The sequence below is a fragment of the Glycine soja genome, chromosome 20 (assembly GCF_004193775.1).
Source record: "Glycine soja cultivar W05 chromosome 20, ASM419377v2, whole genome shotgun sequence".
NCBI classification, from domain to species: Eukaryota; Viridiplantae; Streptophyta; class Magnoliopsida; order Fabales; family Fabaceae; genus Glycine; species Glycine soja.
The window spans coordinates 41,672,516-41,686,306 of record NC_041021.1 but is presented as its reverse complement, the minus strand read 5'-3'; the positions used below and the strand labels follow the sequence as shown (position 1 = coordinate 41,686,306).

General features: G+C 31.2%; 1 protein-coding gene and 1 pseudogene across 1 annotated transcript; both read right to left on the bottom strand.

Moving 5' to 3' along the window:
* Positions 1 to 3,223: 3,223 nt before the first annotated feature.
* LOC114401457 (geraniol 8-hydroxylase-like) lies at positions 3,224 to 5,002 on the bottom strand. The gene is made up of 2 exons (XM_028363973.1): positions 4,064 to 5,002; positions 3,224 to 3,951 (listed from the first exon to the last, which is right to left on the bottom strand). The coding sequence occupies exons 1-2, from the start codon at positions 4,946 to 4,948 to the stop codon at positions 3,340 to 3,342; spliced, it is 1,497 nt and encodes a 498-aa protein (XP_028219774.1). The 5' UTR covers positions 4,949 to 5,002; the 3' UTR covers positions 3,224 to 3,339.
* A 3,734-nt stretch (positions 5,003 to 8,736) lies between these two features.
* Positions 8,737 to 12,299, bottom strand: LOC114402238 (annotated as a pseudogene).
* Positions 12,300 to 13,791: the final 1,492 nt, after the last annotated feature.

The window sequence follows — 13,791 nt, the reverse complement described above, 5'->3', positions numbered from 1 at the left end:
TCCTTTTCTCTCGTCCTAGCTGGATCTCAAATCTCCTATTTTGGAGTGAGATGTATTACCTGCAAAAAGAACTCTAATGATCAAGTCAATAGAGTCTGGGATGTTTAAGTATCTATATGTGAAATGGTGAAAAATATATCTGATGATCTTTCTCTTAGGTCTATATATACATGTTTGATCTTAAGGAAGTTATGTTTTTTGAGTTATGTAGACGAAGTATTATGTGTGATTGTGGAGAGTTGAGTGTGACACCTTCTATTTTACACATATATGTACTAATAATAAAAGAAATAAAAATGCAGAATTAATTAAAAGTTTTAAAACACATTTAAATAAAAATATTTTAAAGGGGTAAAAAACTCATATTCACTTTATCATAATAGAACATATCCAAATAAATAATAAAATTATCTCGGCTCAAAACAAGACTGTCCAAAACTCCAAAGAATAAACTAAAAACTCAACATGTGAAACAAAATGATACAAAACTTCATGCAATTAATACAGAAACTTATGCCCTAATATCACATCTTATCAGAGCATTGTGTTCCAACGTCCTCTAGCATGAAGTTCTCCATAATCATCCACCTAACCATCTGCTTCCATGAACACAAGGTTCAAGATCATCACAGGATCTAAACACAAACAGCACACAGGGAGTGAGTTATCACATTCCTAACCAATAAAAAGAAACAGGACAACATGTAGATACACACAGTTCATCACACTTCCACAATCCCAAGACAACACATTATCACGCCTCATTCATCATATACATGTCACACAGTAATAATATTAATATGTTATATTCATATGATTAAACACCTCAAACAATTTCACATAATCATATCAAAATCAAATGAATCAAAATCATATGTCAAAAACACTAAAAGCACTCAATTTTTTCAACCAATTCGCATCAGTACATCAATTGGCCCGTCAAACATAATAATCTCATGATTCATAAAGGCAAAATTACAATATAGTAACATCCCAAAATAAATCTCAATTTGATCCTCTAAGGATCCCTACACATGTTCATTTTAACCCCAATTGTGATAAACTAATCCCTTACCTCTAAGCGGGCTCACGGGTGTAGTCTGACAACGATAGTGGCGTCTCTAGCGGTTTCTTAAGATTCCTCAAGTTTTGCTCTGATTGCTCTACTAGAGTTTCCAAATGTTAGAGAGAATGGATTGAAGCCTCAATTTCATTGTCTACGTGCGAGGGACATTTCTCCCTCCACAGACATTATTTGGCAAATACCAACGGTGGGGATGTGCTAAAATTAGCTCCAAACCTGTTTTTCAAAATTTACGATGATCCAACAATTAACGAGTAGGAGATCGTAGTTTCATTAGGACAGGTTTGGGTGTATGTAGGAAAAGAGAGCTACATGTGAGGGATATTTCTCTCACTACAAACCTTATTTCTCAAATTCTAACGGTGGAAATATGCGAAAATGAGTTTCTAACCTGGTGTTCAAATTTCACGACAATCCAACGATTAACGAGTCTAAAATTATAGTTTTATTGGGACGGATCTGAGTATATGCGGTGAGAAGAGAGGGTTTTGGGAGAGAGGGAAGAGAAAACGTATTTCGAATGTATGGTACATGTAAAAACTGACTTAATATGTCTTTATTTATAATTAGGATACTCTCAACCTATTATTTGCTCTTTTTATTTTATTTTATTATCTTATAAGAAGGAACTTTATTTTACTCCCTTTCAAATGAATAAATAAAATATCATTTTCTATTTTTCAAAAACATATATTTATTTTTATTTACCTTAAAATTATTATTTTAATTAATAAAATTATTTCTCTTTATTTATTTAATTAAAAAATATCATTATTTTTTAAAACTTTATTTATTTTTAAATAAAATATTTTTTTAATTTATTTTACGAAAAATAATGTGCTACATTGAGGGCTAGCATGAACCAAGTGCATACCAAGTTCATGGCTATACGGTACAATAAGTTATTCATTTTATTGGTTGAATGTACTCCTTATGTTCTATTTTATATAATGTTTAAGATTGTAACAGAATTATTCAGAAATATAATTAATATTTTAAATTATAAAATATATTACATAACTTCCTAATTAATTATATTTTTTCATTTACACAGTAACTATGGACTAATCATTGCTTGATTCATGACTTATGTATAAATATTATAAAATATAAACAACACATTTTGCACATGCTTATGTGTAAATTATAAAAATAATAATATTACTCAATTTGCTGCGTTAATAATGAAAAAGAAATACTTCCTATGATCCCAAATATATTTTGGTTTCAAATATAACTAATTTGTCTTATTTAATAAAATTATATTTAAAATATCATTTTGTAGTATTTAATAAGAATTTTATGTTTGATATCAAGCTCTGATGAATAGTAGTGAGGTTTATTTTTTAAGGGTCTTGCAGAATTAAAAAAAAATGTCACAAAAATCATAAGAGAGCTAAAAAAAAGTCATAGATCTCTTAATTTTATGTATTTCAATAAAAATAATATTTTTAATTTTTTAGTAGGTGTTCACTGATTTAGCTATTTTTTAATTAAAATTAACAAAATTTCTACATGCAAAATCAATGATCATTCTATAGAGCTAACCCGATATATGTGCGCGTTAATTATTATAATAATCAATTCATTTAAATATAATTATAGTATGCAATACAAATGTGTATATTTTTCTATTATCTATTAATTTAACACCCTTAATTATTTATTAAAAAATTGCCTCAACTTAATCAAACATAAAAAATAAAGTCTCAAAAATAAAGATGAATACGTAGATCCTGATCACTAGAATGATAATGTATGGCCCTGTTTCTGTTGTATTTGACTCCCACGAATAAATAAAAATTCTATATGTTATGATATTTTAGTTCTTGACATTAGATAACTAACTTTTATTGTTTTGTTGGTTATTTTCTTTTTTATAACTTTATTATTGTTTCTGTTAATTAGATGCCGCTAAAAAGATGTTTTATTACATCCTAAATATGTAATTTTCCAAATACACAAAATTTTATCTAGATAAAGGAAACAATGACTTTGTCACCTTGGCTAGTTAAAAGTATGTGAATCACGTAATTAGAGTATAAGTGATATGAGGTCACCAAATTAAAGAGTATAAGTGATATTTCAGCATAACTATCCTACTTCATTATGCACATGCTTATGTAAATTAAAAAATAATTATAAAAAATCATGTAATTTTTACTCAATTTGTTGTTACATTTAGAAATGAAATAACTTGAGTCTGGAAGGCAAATGAATCGGATAGCATACATTACACAGAGATCATGCCCTCTTTAGTTGTTTATTTTGAGAGGAACAATTCGAAGGGGTTGAGCTTTTTGTAAGGTAATTCCAAATTTATCATCCATGTCGATATCTTGTGTTTCTATACCTTGTTCAAGCTTCCAATCAAAGGAGTTGATAAGCGAACCCAACATCAACAGTAACATCCTATTGGCCAATAGCAAGCCAGGGCATATTCTGCGCCCAGCACCATATGGAGCAAGCTCAAAGTTCCGTCCTTTGACATCAATATCAGATCCTAGGAACCTGTCTGGAGAAAACATAGTTGGATTGTCCCATAATGTGGGGTCCCTGCAAATAGTCCACATATTAACCAGCACTTTTGCATCTTTTGGGATGGTGTAGCCACCTATGTCCACATCCTTACCAGCTTTTCGTGGTAGTAAAAATGGAACTGGTGGGTGCAACCTTAATGTCTCTTTTACTATTGCTTGCAAGTATGGAAGTTTAGCAATATCTGCTTCCTCAATAGGATTACCCTTACTAGTCATTTGTTCAAGCTCTTGTTTAGCTTTTGACATTACATCTGGATTGCGGACTAACTCAGTCATTGCCCATTCAAGGGTGGATGCTGTTGTATCTGTTCCCGCAACAAATATATCCTATTCAATTCAACCATAAATTTCAATTACCAAGTTAGATAGTGATTCATAAAATAACATAATTTAAAATAAATGACAATATATACGTAGGATAGGAGAAGAGATTAATTACATGTGAGAGATGTTCAATCATATTCTTGTCCATGTACTTGTTATCATTTGAAATGTTGAGCATGGCATCTAACATGTCATTGTGAACTTTCCCATCCTCCCTCTGCTTCAACCTTTGGCTAACCAAGTGGTTAAACATGTCCAACACCTTCTTCGAGTTCTTACTCTGTCGTCTTTTGATGCTCTGTGGATCAACCATCTTCAACACTGGAAAAAAATCTGCCAAGTTTGGTGTTCCAACCAGCTTTGTGATATTGGTCACCAAGTCCTTGAACTCTTCTGCTTTACCTGTAGAGTGAATCAAATCCATAGAGAAGATAGTGTTTGATAAAAGATTTATGGTAGTCTTGAATGCTGCTGTTCCAATATCCACTGCTTCACCTATCTGGCTGCTTTGATGGATATCGGAGACTAGTTGCTGCACTATCTTACGCCTAACATCTTGGCTAGCATCAAGAGACTTGTGGGCAAATAACTGAGTGTTGCATATTTTTCTGAGTTCCCTCCAAAGAGGTGAAATGGGCATGAAGGCAAGGCTGTATTGTTCATGGTTTAGAACTGACACGGATTGGGGAATGGTTCGGTTTGACAAGAATTGGTCATTGGTTAGAAGCACCTCTTTGGCCATTTGTGCTGAAGACACAACAACAGTGGTTATTTGTCCAAGCTTTAGGCTCATTATTGGGCCATGTATCTTAGCAAGCTTTGCCAATGACTTGTGAGGCTTTTCACCCAATTCAAGGAGGTTACCTATGATGGGAACACGGGATGGTCCCGGTGGCAGCTTATGGTTTGCTTTTGTGGCCATTGCAAGGAATGAACCAAGAAGAGCATGAACTATGGCACATGTCAAGACAATGAGCAGTGCACAACTTGCAATGTCCATTATTGTCTATAGGATGAATGTGATGACAAATTATATGGCAAGAAATGGAACTGAAAGGCAAGAAAGAATGTTGGGTGATGCTTTTCCGTTACCTGGGAACTCAATTTATACATGACTCCTAAACATAAGTTGATTTTAAATTTTAAAATAATCCCACTTGTTACAAAGTAAACGTTATAAGTAGGTTCAAATCAGGCTATATTGCATTCTGAACAGAGGAAAAGAATGTAGACTCATTCTTCCCATAGATTTCGATCCCAATTCAAACGGAATCCGCTTCGAATCGGCAAAGCTCAAGAATAAAAATGTAACCATATGTTATTTGGTTTTGCCGACCAAAAAAAAATGTTATTCGGTGTTAATTAAGTTTTGTTGAATATACGTGTAAGAAAATAAATTTACAAAAGATCAAAAATTAAAAAAAATATATTAACATGACCAAGAATATATTTAAGTCAAAAAAATTCATCCTGATTCTCGTGGGTCGTAACCGAATTTTAGTACAGCTAGCTACAATTTTTTTCCACTCATTCCTTAAATTTTCTTACTATATAAACTTAGTATTCTATTTGAAAAACTCACATGTTTGCTTGGGTTTTTCTAGAGTTATCCTGTTATGCAACAGCAATATCTTTGGAATATAGTTTGTACATCATGGCTTAATTACAAAGGATGGTATTTTTCCACTTCAAATATGATTTAAGTTCTAAAATCATGTTAAGTTATATATAAACGTAATCAATAATAATTTTCTCATTACCAAAAAAAATCTCAAATACTATAATTTTGAATGAAGTTCAATTTGCACACTTCAAAGTAGAATTTAAAATGTGTAAACTATAACTAAAGCAACTTTAATCTAGCAACAGTTCCTTATCATTTTCTATTTTTTTATAAAAAAAAAGTGTGAAATATTTTTTTTTTTATAAAATCTATTATTGTGACGTGAAAGCGATGCTTATAGAAAGAACGGATACCTCTCCCTACTTTTTATTTTCCAAAATCTACCTACTACCCATAAGAATTAAGAAACGCTCGATGGCCTTATTGAGTAAGATAGGTTTTTTGGTGAAAAGTAAGGTAGGTTTAATCCCATCCCCCCCAAAACCTTGGTTTGGTCCAGGTCCAACATTGGTTCGCTTAAAAGAAAATTAATTTCAATAATTGTGTGTTACTCGGTGAATCTCAACTATCTGCTAATTATATATGTAACGTGACCTTGAAGTCGCTTCTCATTAATCAGAGGAAGACTCCGTTTAATTAAACTAAGAGTTTCATTAATCATGTCTTAAGATCACTGGTTTGATTAAAAAATAAAATAAAAAGTATTTATTATAGAAATCATAAAAGAGTATTAAAAAAATCATACATAATATAATTTTACGTATTTCAATAAAATTATTTTAATCAGTGTTTGATGAACATTGATTAGTATTTGTCTTAAATTAATTACTAGGAAGAGGTCTCATCATATTTTTTTAATAATTCATAATCATGTCTCAACATTTACAAAAACATGCTAAAAAGAACACCACAAGAGTGCAACATATATATGAATAATGACAGACTAAACAGGCAGCTCAACACTAACAGTAACAAATAAGAACCTGAACTTACAAATACCAAAAGCAAAAAACCACTTTATCCCGCGTTACAGAGAAACAGAGATAAATCATATCATTTTGTTGAGCGTTGACATGCGTGACTGGACTTGGTCTTGTGCATGCAATGATGTTTTTATGTGCCAAACACACCCTTGCACCGCGTCTACCTAACAGATATGGCCACATCCACACGTAGGTAGACATGCCGTCCCTCTAGAGGTGCAATGGCCTGAACCAAACTTGAGTTTTTTGGATGAGTTTTAAAAGTTAAATATGATGTACTTTGATGATGAGTTCAGAATATATTTCTGGTTATTAAGACCAGGGACGGAACAAGTTTAAATGATTCGGGAGAACTATATAAATTAAAGTTCAATTGATAAGTATTAAAATTCATACAAAATAATTATAATTATGTGTTTTTTAAAGTGGTTTTAGAACATATAGTAGAAAATATAAAAGATAAATTAATTTTCTTTAAAGACCCAAGATTGCACATGCTATTAAGTATTAAGAACCTTTATGATTCTATGATAAAAAAAGTTAATATTTACATTAACAATATTTTTTTACAAAAAAAAGTCATTAATTTATTTTTCAAAAATATATTAATTTTGAATTAACTATGTTACTTATTAAGTTGTTTTTAGGCCAAAATATGCTTAAAATATATTAACTTAGAATTAACTATATATATTAAAAAAAATAGCACTGCATCAAGTAAGTCCGTCTATGGTCCAAACCCGGTCTAATGTTATTTATGTTTTAAAAAACAAGGTTTTTTTTAATGATTGTGCAAGAACAGTAACCTAGTCTGATAACTAATTTCAGGTTGAACCACCGTTTTGTTCAATATTCTCTGCCAGGTGCAGGGACGACGGAACAAAAAAAAAAGTACTTTTTTTTTAATGGAAATATCTTATCTCATTTTATTTATAATAACTGAATCAATACAAGAAGGGACAAAGTTAAAAACATGTCTACATAGCATCTTGACACTCTTGTTAGGCAATGAGCAACAAGATTGACTTGACGATTAATAAACTTAAGAGAAAAGTTTTGAAATACACTAAGATTTCTTTTGCAGCTCCTAAGAATACTACCATACTTGTTCAAAACTTTTTGAGAGAACAAAGAGTCAATGACGACATGCTTGCAGTCAGATTCGAAGATAATGTTGTCGAGCTTCGAATCAGAGACCCAAGCAATTGCTGTGTGGAGGGGCATTGCCTCTGCTTCTTGAGCTGTTGGAGAGCTGTGGTAGTGAGCTGAAAATTATTCTTTTCAGAAAAAAAAAAAATTAACACATGAATTAAAATGATTTATACATCAAAATAAAAGTAATTTAAAATGTAATAATAAAAATCATTTTAAAAACCAATATATAAACTAGAAAACATATTTGAAAATAATGGAAGTAATTGAAAGTAATTAACATATAATTGCAAAAATTATATACAGCACATGTAATAATTATATCACTATAATTAATATAAAAACATAAACTAATTTAACGTATATTCAAAGTCAACATAAAATGAAATAAGTATATCTAAAACTAATATGAGCAATGAAAGTAATTAAATAATTATATAATTTTATCTACCTAATACATAAAGTTATTATTACTATTATAAATAAAATAAAAGTAAAATTCAATAACACAACTGACAATACCAATTTTTGTAAAAATAAAAAAAGATTATCAACATAAAAAGGGGGGCAAATGTCTGATTAATTTCATTTTTAATATAATTTGTACTTCTAATTATTGTTTTTCTTTAAATTATTAAAAAAATGACACCAGTTTATTTTAATATTTTTTGTATATATTACTAAAACTTATTCTGTCCTTCCCAGGAAGACTGAGCCCGTTGGTTATTAAGTGTTAATTAACTAAGTATTGAGCTTTTCATTCCATTTTAAATTAACTTTGTTTAATGATTGACCAGACTCTTGTTATTTGGTCAAACGTTTCAATAATCAACGTGGGTTCGGCAGCTTAACAGATGGAACAGTCTACTTCTTAGTGAATGTTGCCGACTTATGAGATTAGGATGCTTCCTTTCCAATCTCTTTGAGAAGACAAAAATAGAATCAATATAATAAAAAATAGTAAGATCAGGTTTTGTTGTATGCTTCAATACGAAAATGTGCATGAACGTAATTGAACAAGTAATGACATGTGCATGACCTGGTTCGTATCCCTTTTTATTTTAATGAATAATTGGTGGTTTGTACTTTCATGGGGAAAAAAAAATGCTCCAATCTCAACAGCATAAACTACTGCTTTATCAGTAAGGCCTAGGATCAGTTCTACTGTTTTTATCAATAAGGACTAGTATCTGCTCTATTATCTTTAGACCACTAAAATGGAATGTCACCACAGTAAGGTATAAACTGTGTCACTGAATTTTATAGCATCATTGATAATAATCAGATAAAATTTTGTGACTGTTTCCCTGCCTCAACCACCAAAAGAAATGCAATGCCCCCATCCTGGCATAAGATACCATTAATACCTGAAGCCCATGTTGCACTGAATACCTGAAGCTTCCCCATTCCTTGAAGTGTGCTTTTATAGGCAAGAAGAGAATGCCCTATACCTACACCCATGTTCCTTAAGACAGTTGAATCTGTCAAGTCCCTCTGCAGAAAAGAAAAATGAATATAGAAAAACAACAATGATTTCCTAGAGCTAATAACGATTAGACTATAACTGTCACTGAATTATGCTAATAGGTCAATAGATTACGAGGTTATCAAATCAAGATTCAAACCATGAATTGTCAAGCTAATTTTTGAATCTAGAATCATAAGATTCAAAGACAATGAAAAATAACTTGAAATATATCATATAAATGTATAGTATTCAATTCAATGTAATAACTTTAAACTTGAAATAGATAAAGCAACTTAACCATAAGTCTCATACAGCAAAATTACAATTATAAATTTGTTTGTCACACCTCTAATTTGGAAGAATGGAAACAAAGCAATGAAACAGCCAAATAGAATGCATGCACTGAATGAGTGAGTGCCAAATAGAGTAATGAAATAATCAAATAAGATAAGTTCAGTAGTGTTCCTGCAATTCATTTTCATTTAACAATTTTAGTTTATATGACTTTTCAATTGCTTTCTTGAGAATTGGTGAAAGAAAAGCGAAAAATAATGAATGGTTAAATCATGTGATTTGTATTGACAATATGAAATCATACATTTATTGATTCATTAATGTATTTTAAGATTTAAAATCATTTGGGATTCATCTTATGATACAAATAACTAGCTTGCTAAAATGCTAAATTGTACTATAGATTACAATAGCTTGGGTAACTCTTTCCATAGCATATTATTTGCAGTGTGTACAGAAAATTACCTAAACCAATTTTCAAAAGATATATTAGTAAAATCCTCTTGGCATCATAGTTTAGAATAATAGAAATACCAAAATGACCATAATAAAACAAAATAAAAATCAAACTCAAGGAGGCCTTCCCTGCCAACATGAAATCGGCAACTTCATGCTTAGATGAGACAGTCCTCCATTAGCTACACCTAGATTACGTTCGCTGTTCTCAAAATCAATAGGATTCACTTTGTGAGGCATAGTTGATGACCCAATCTCCCCAGCCTTGGTGGTTGGCATAAAAAGTTTTGTAAATGAAAAGATTATTGTCATTTGTCACTCTCAAAGTATAGCATTATACTCAGGTTTTTGCTACTACATCAGAAAGCTCACCTGCTTAAAGTAACCCAAAGATATATTATTGAACTGGATGAGCAAATGAAAAAGCTTTGCCATGTAGTCATGAGTTTCAATCTGTTAACCAAGTGGAGTTATATAATCAGCAGGATACATTAAGTTACCAACTCAAGTTGGCATCAGATGATCATGAAATGATAGCTCTAACTTAGCTTTGATTTTTTTAGTACTCAAGATATAACTATCAAATATAAGGACTGAACTTAAAAAAAAAAAAAAAAACTAGCCTGAGCTTCATTAACAATTGATGAAATGTTCTAAAACAATGTATATGTACACACCAATAGAGATAGCAGAAGTCTAAAAATTTTATATGGTTGCTAAAAACCTCAATATTCATTTTAAAAAATTAAATTGCATAAACTTGAAGAAAACAAAAAAAACAATAAAAAAAATAAAAAGGTAAAAGCATACCTGGGCAACATAAGGATTAAAAATTAATCCAAGAGATTGTAGAAACTGTTCTGCAATGTGAGGCCAGTTAACTTCAGGATATGCAACATGTGCATTGTAATTTCCAACTGCACCAGCAAATTTCCCCAATATCTCGACCTGAGACAGTTCCTTCCTTTCTCTGCTTAATCTTGCAGCAAATATCGCCATTTCTTTTCCCAGGGTAGTTGATGAAGCTGGCTGGTGAATAGTGCAGGAAAATTACAAAGTTCAATCAAGACTGTTTAACAAAGAAGAATAACAACTAATGAAGTGAAAGAACAATAATGCTAATGAATTGCAATAGTGTTTAAAAAGGAACTAAGTAGTATCACTATCTACGACCTTTCATATAACAGGAGTTCAAAAGCCTAAAAACCAATTGTTTGTCACTACAAAGTTAAAGCATTTGCCATAGCCTAATTTTACAGCCCGCAATAATACATTGATTTTTAAATTTTCAACAAATGCACAAATGAACATTCCTGTCCATGAGTGTGAGAAAGCATTGGGACAAGAGCATTATCTTTAGCCATGTCACACAAAGCTTTGATTATTTGATCCATGAGAGGAAACATGACAGAATTCATTGTTTCCTTCAGCATCAAGGCATGTGCAAGATTATTTATATCCTCAGATGTGCAAGCAAAGTGGAAAAACTCAAGCACCTACGAAAAGGTTTTAGAATAACACAATCCATCAGAACTCATGATTAAAACAGAAAACAGTGTACAACCGCATAGCACAAAGAAACACATAAAAGTGAATCCCAACCTTAACCACTTCTGCATTGGATTGACACTTTTGTTTCAAGAAGTACTCCACTGCTTTCACATCATCATTTGTGACCCTCTCAATGTTTTTAACCTCCAAGGCATCATCAACACTAAAGTCATCAATCAGGCCTTGCAAAAAAAGATTTAGCACCGTCACTGAAACTGGGAACCTCAACAATTTCAGGAATCCGAGATAGCTGCAGCAAGCATTTAATCTAACAGGAAGCATACACATATATATATCATTAGAGAGCAATACTACCCAAAAGAGAAAGTTCAACACAGAAAACAAAAAAGGGTTCTTCAATCAAAAGGGTCTTAAAAAAGAGGGGAATCAGCAAAAGGGTACCTCAACAAGAACCCGAAAGTATATTAAGCCATATTCACTCAGAAAAGGAGTCAGTTCCTTAACTTTGCTCCAATAACGACCATCCAATGGGGACAGAGCCGTCAAAACAGAGAGCTCAAAATCAGCGGAAGGACGTCCAAAGGCTAGAGGTGGGTGTGTGGGTGTTGAGAATGGCTTTGCAAGAGCAACCTCTGCGAGAGGAAGAAGGGAAAGAAACATAAGAAAAAGCAAGAGGGTTTGTGTTAAACTTTGAAGGTTGGTTCTGCGGGGGTTGATGCTCCCAAGTTGGGAAGCGTTAGAGAGTGCCGTGAACTCCATGAAAGGCTTTGGAGGAAGAACGCACGAACCCTTTTACGACGAAATCACACTAATTGAACCGCACCTAGTCTCTATTTTTTTGTTTTTAACAAACTCCCAGTCTCTATCTGTTATCTCCTCAACCGATGCAAGAGCGACTACATCGGATAAAATTGTAACCGATGCAGAAGAGTGATAGTCCTTTTAATTTCAAAATTGTTTGTTTTTATTTAGGTCATAATAAGAAAATAATAAATAATGGAAAAGAAAGTCAGATAAAGAGAAAATATTTTATGGAAGATTAGTTTGTTAGGAAGGATGGGAGATAAAAACTTCATTTCTTTCACTATTTTTAACTACAACTTCAACCTATGTTAGAAAAGCAAAATCACCAATGTCATAAAAATAGTTTTCATACTACATTTTTTTACATAAATATTTTTTTATTTTTACATATTTTCGTAAAAGAAATCTCAAGAAAAGAGATCTTATATTCTTAATTCCAAGCAACAAATTAGGGAGATATATTCATAATATATCAAATGAATAATTTGTACAATTAAAATATAATATATATTGCTGTACATTATATTTTAATTTACAAATTATGGTATTGACTATTTTTTATAATACTATATATATATATATATATATATTTCATCTTATCTATCTAATGTAATTTATATATTATTACTAAGAAAAGATTTATATAAATTACACTCGATAGACAGGAGAGAGAAAAAGATAAAAAAGGACTAAGGACAGGAGAGAGCTTATCCTATCGTACTATCTTTTAAGTCAGTTTTTGTTTATGATAAACATTACACTAGACAAACACTGTAAAATAAGCATTATTATATTTTATTTGGCACAACCAATAACGAATTAAAATAAGAGAGTAATTCTGCTATACTATCATATCATTATCAAACGGACTCTTAAGAATTATTTTTCAACATAAGTATTTTTAGAAGAAGAAAAAAATAAAAAATTAATGAGTGCTTTTTAAATTATTTTTCTTAATTTTTTATCTTTTTCGATCTATCAATGTTAGCTTTATTTGTTAATTAAATTTTAAATAAATCCTTAGTAGTTTAAAAAATCTTATATTGCAATATAAATTATTCATATAAATTTAAAATACAATTTATATGTTTAAAAATATTGATTTATTACAAATTTAAATTATATATAATTCTTAAGAATTTTAATTATATAATTCTTTCTGAAACTAAAATTGTTTCAATATTTAACTAGTTAAATATGTAAACCTCAATCACAATGCTCTGCCTCCCAAAATCAGATTGTTCTGTTTGACAAGCATCATGAAATGGTCCAAACTCCCACATCATGAAATACCACCACTCCACAGCCCTATCTTTGCTGCCGCCTCCGGAAGCATATATTATTTTGTATACATGTGTCCAATGAAGATACCTTGCGTGTGTGATGCACTGGCGTACGTTTGTCTGAAGACCAAACTCCATAGTCCATAGATTTTCATTATCCACACCAGCTTTAAATTGACCTTCATACGGCTCTGCACAATCACCATGGCAGCTGCAATATCCCCCATAAAACACTTTCCAGCTTCCACACATTTCCCATCCTTGTAT

What these genes read in the sequence shown, in the direction of transcription:
- LOC114401457 (XM_028363973.1), bottom strand. Translation starts at nt 4,948, where the DNA reads ATGGACATTGCAAGTTGTGCACTGCTCATTGTCTTGACATGTGCCATA. An exon ending in TGATTGAACATCTCTCACAT is followed by an intron (nt 3,952 to 4,063) that starts GTAATTAATCTC and finishes TGAATTGAATAG; the next exon opens with GATATATTTGTTGCGGGAAC.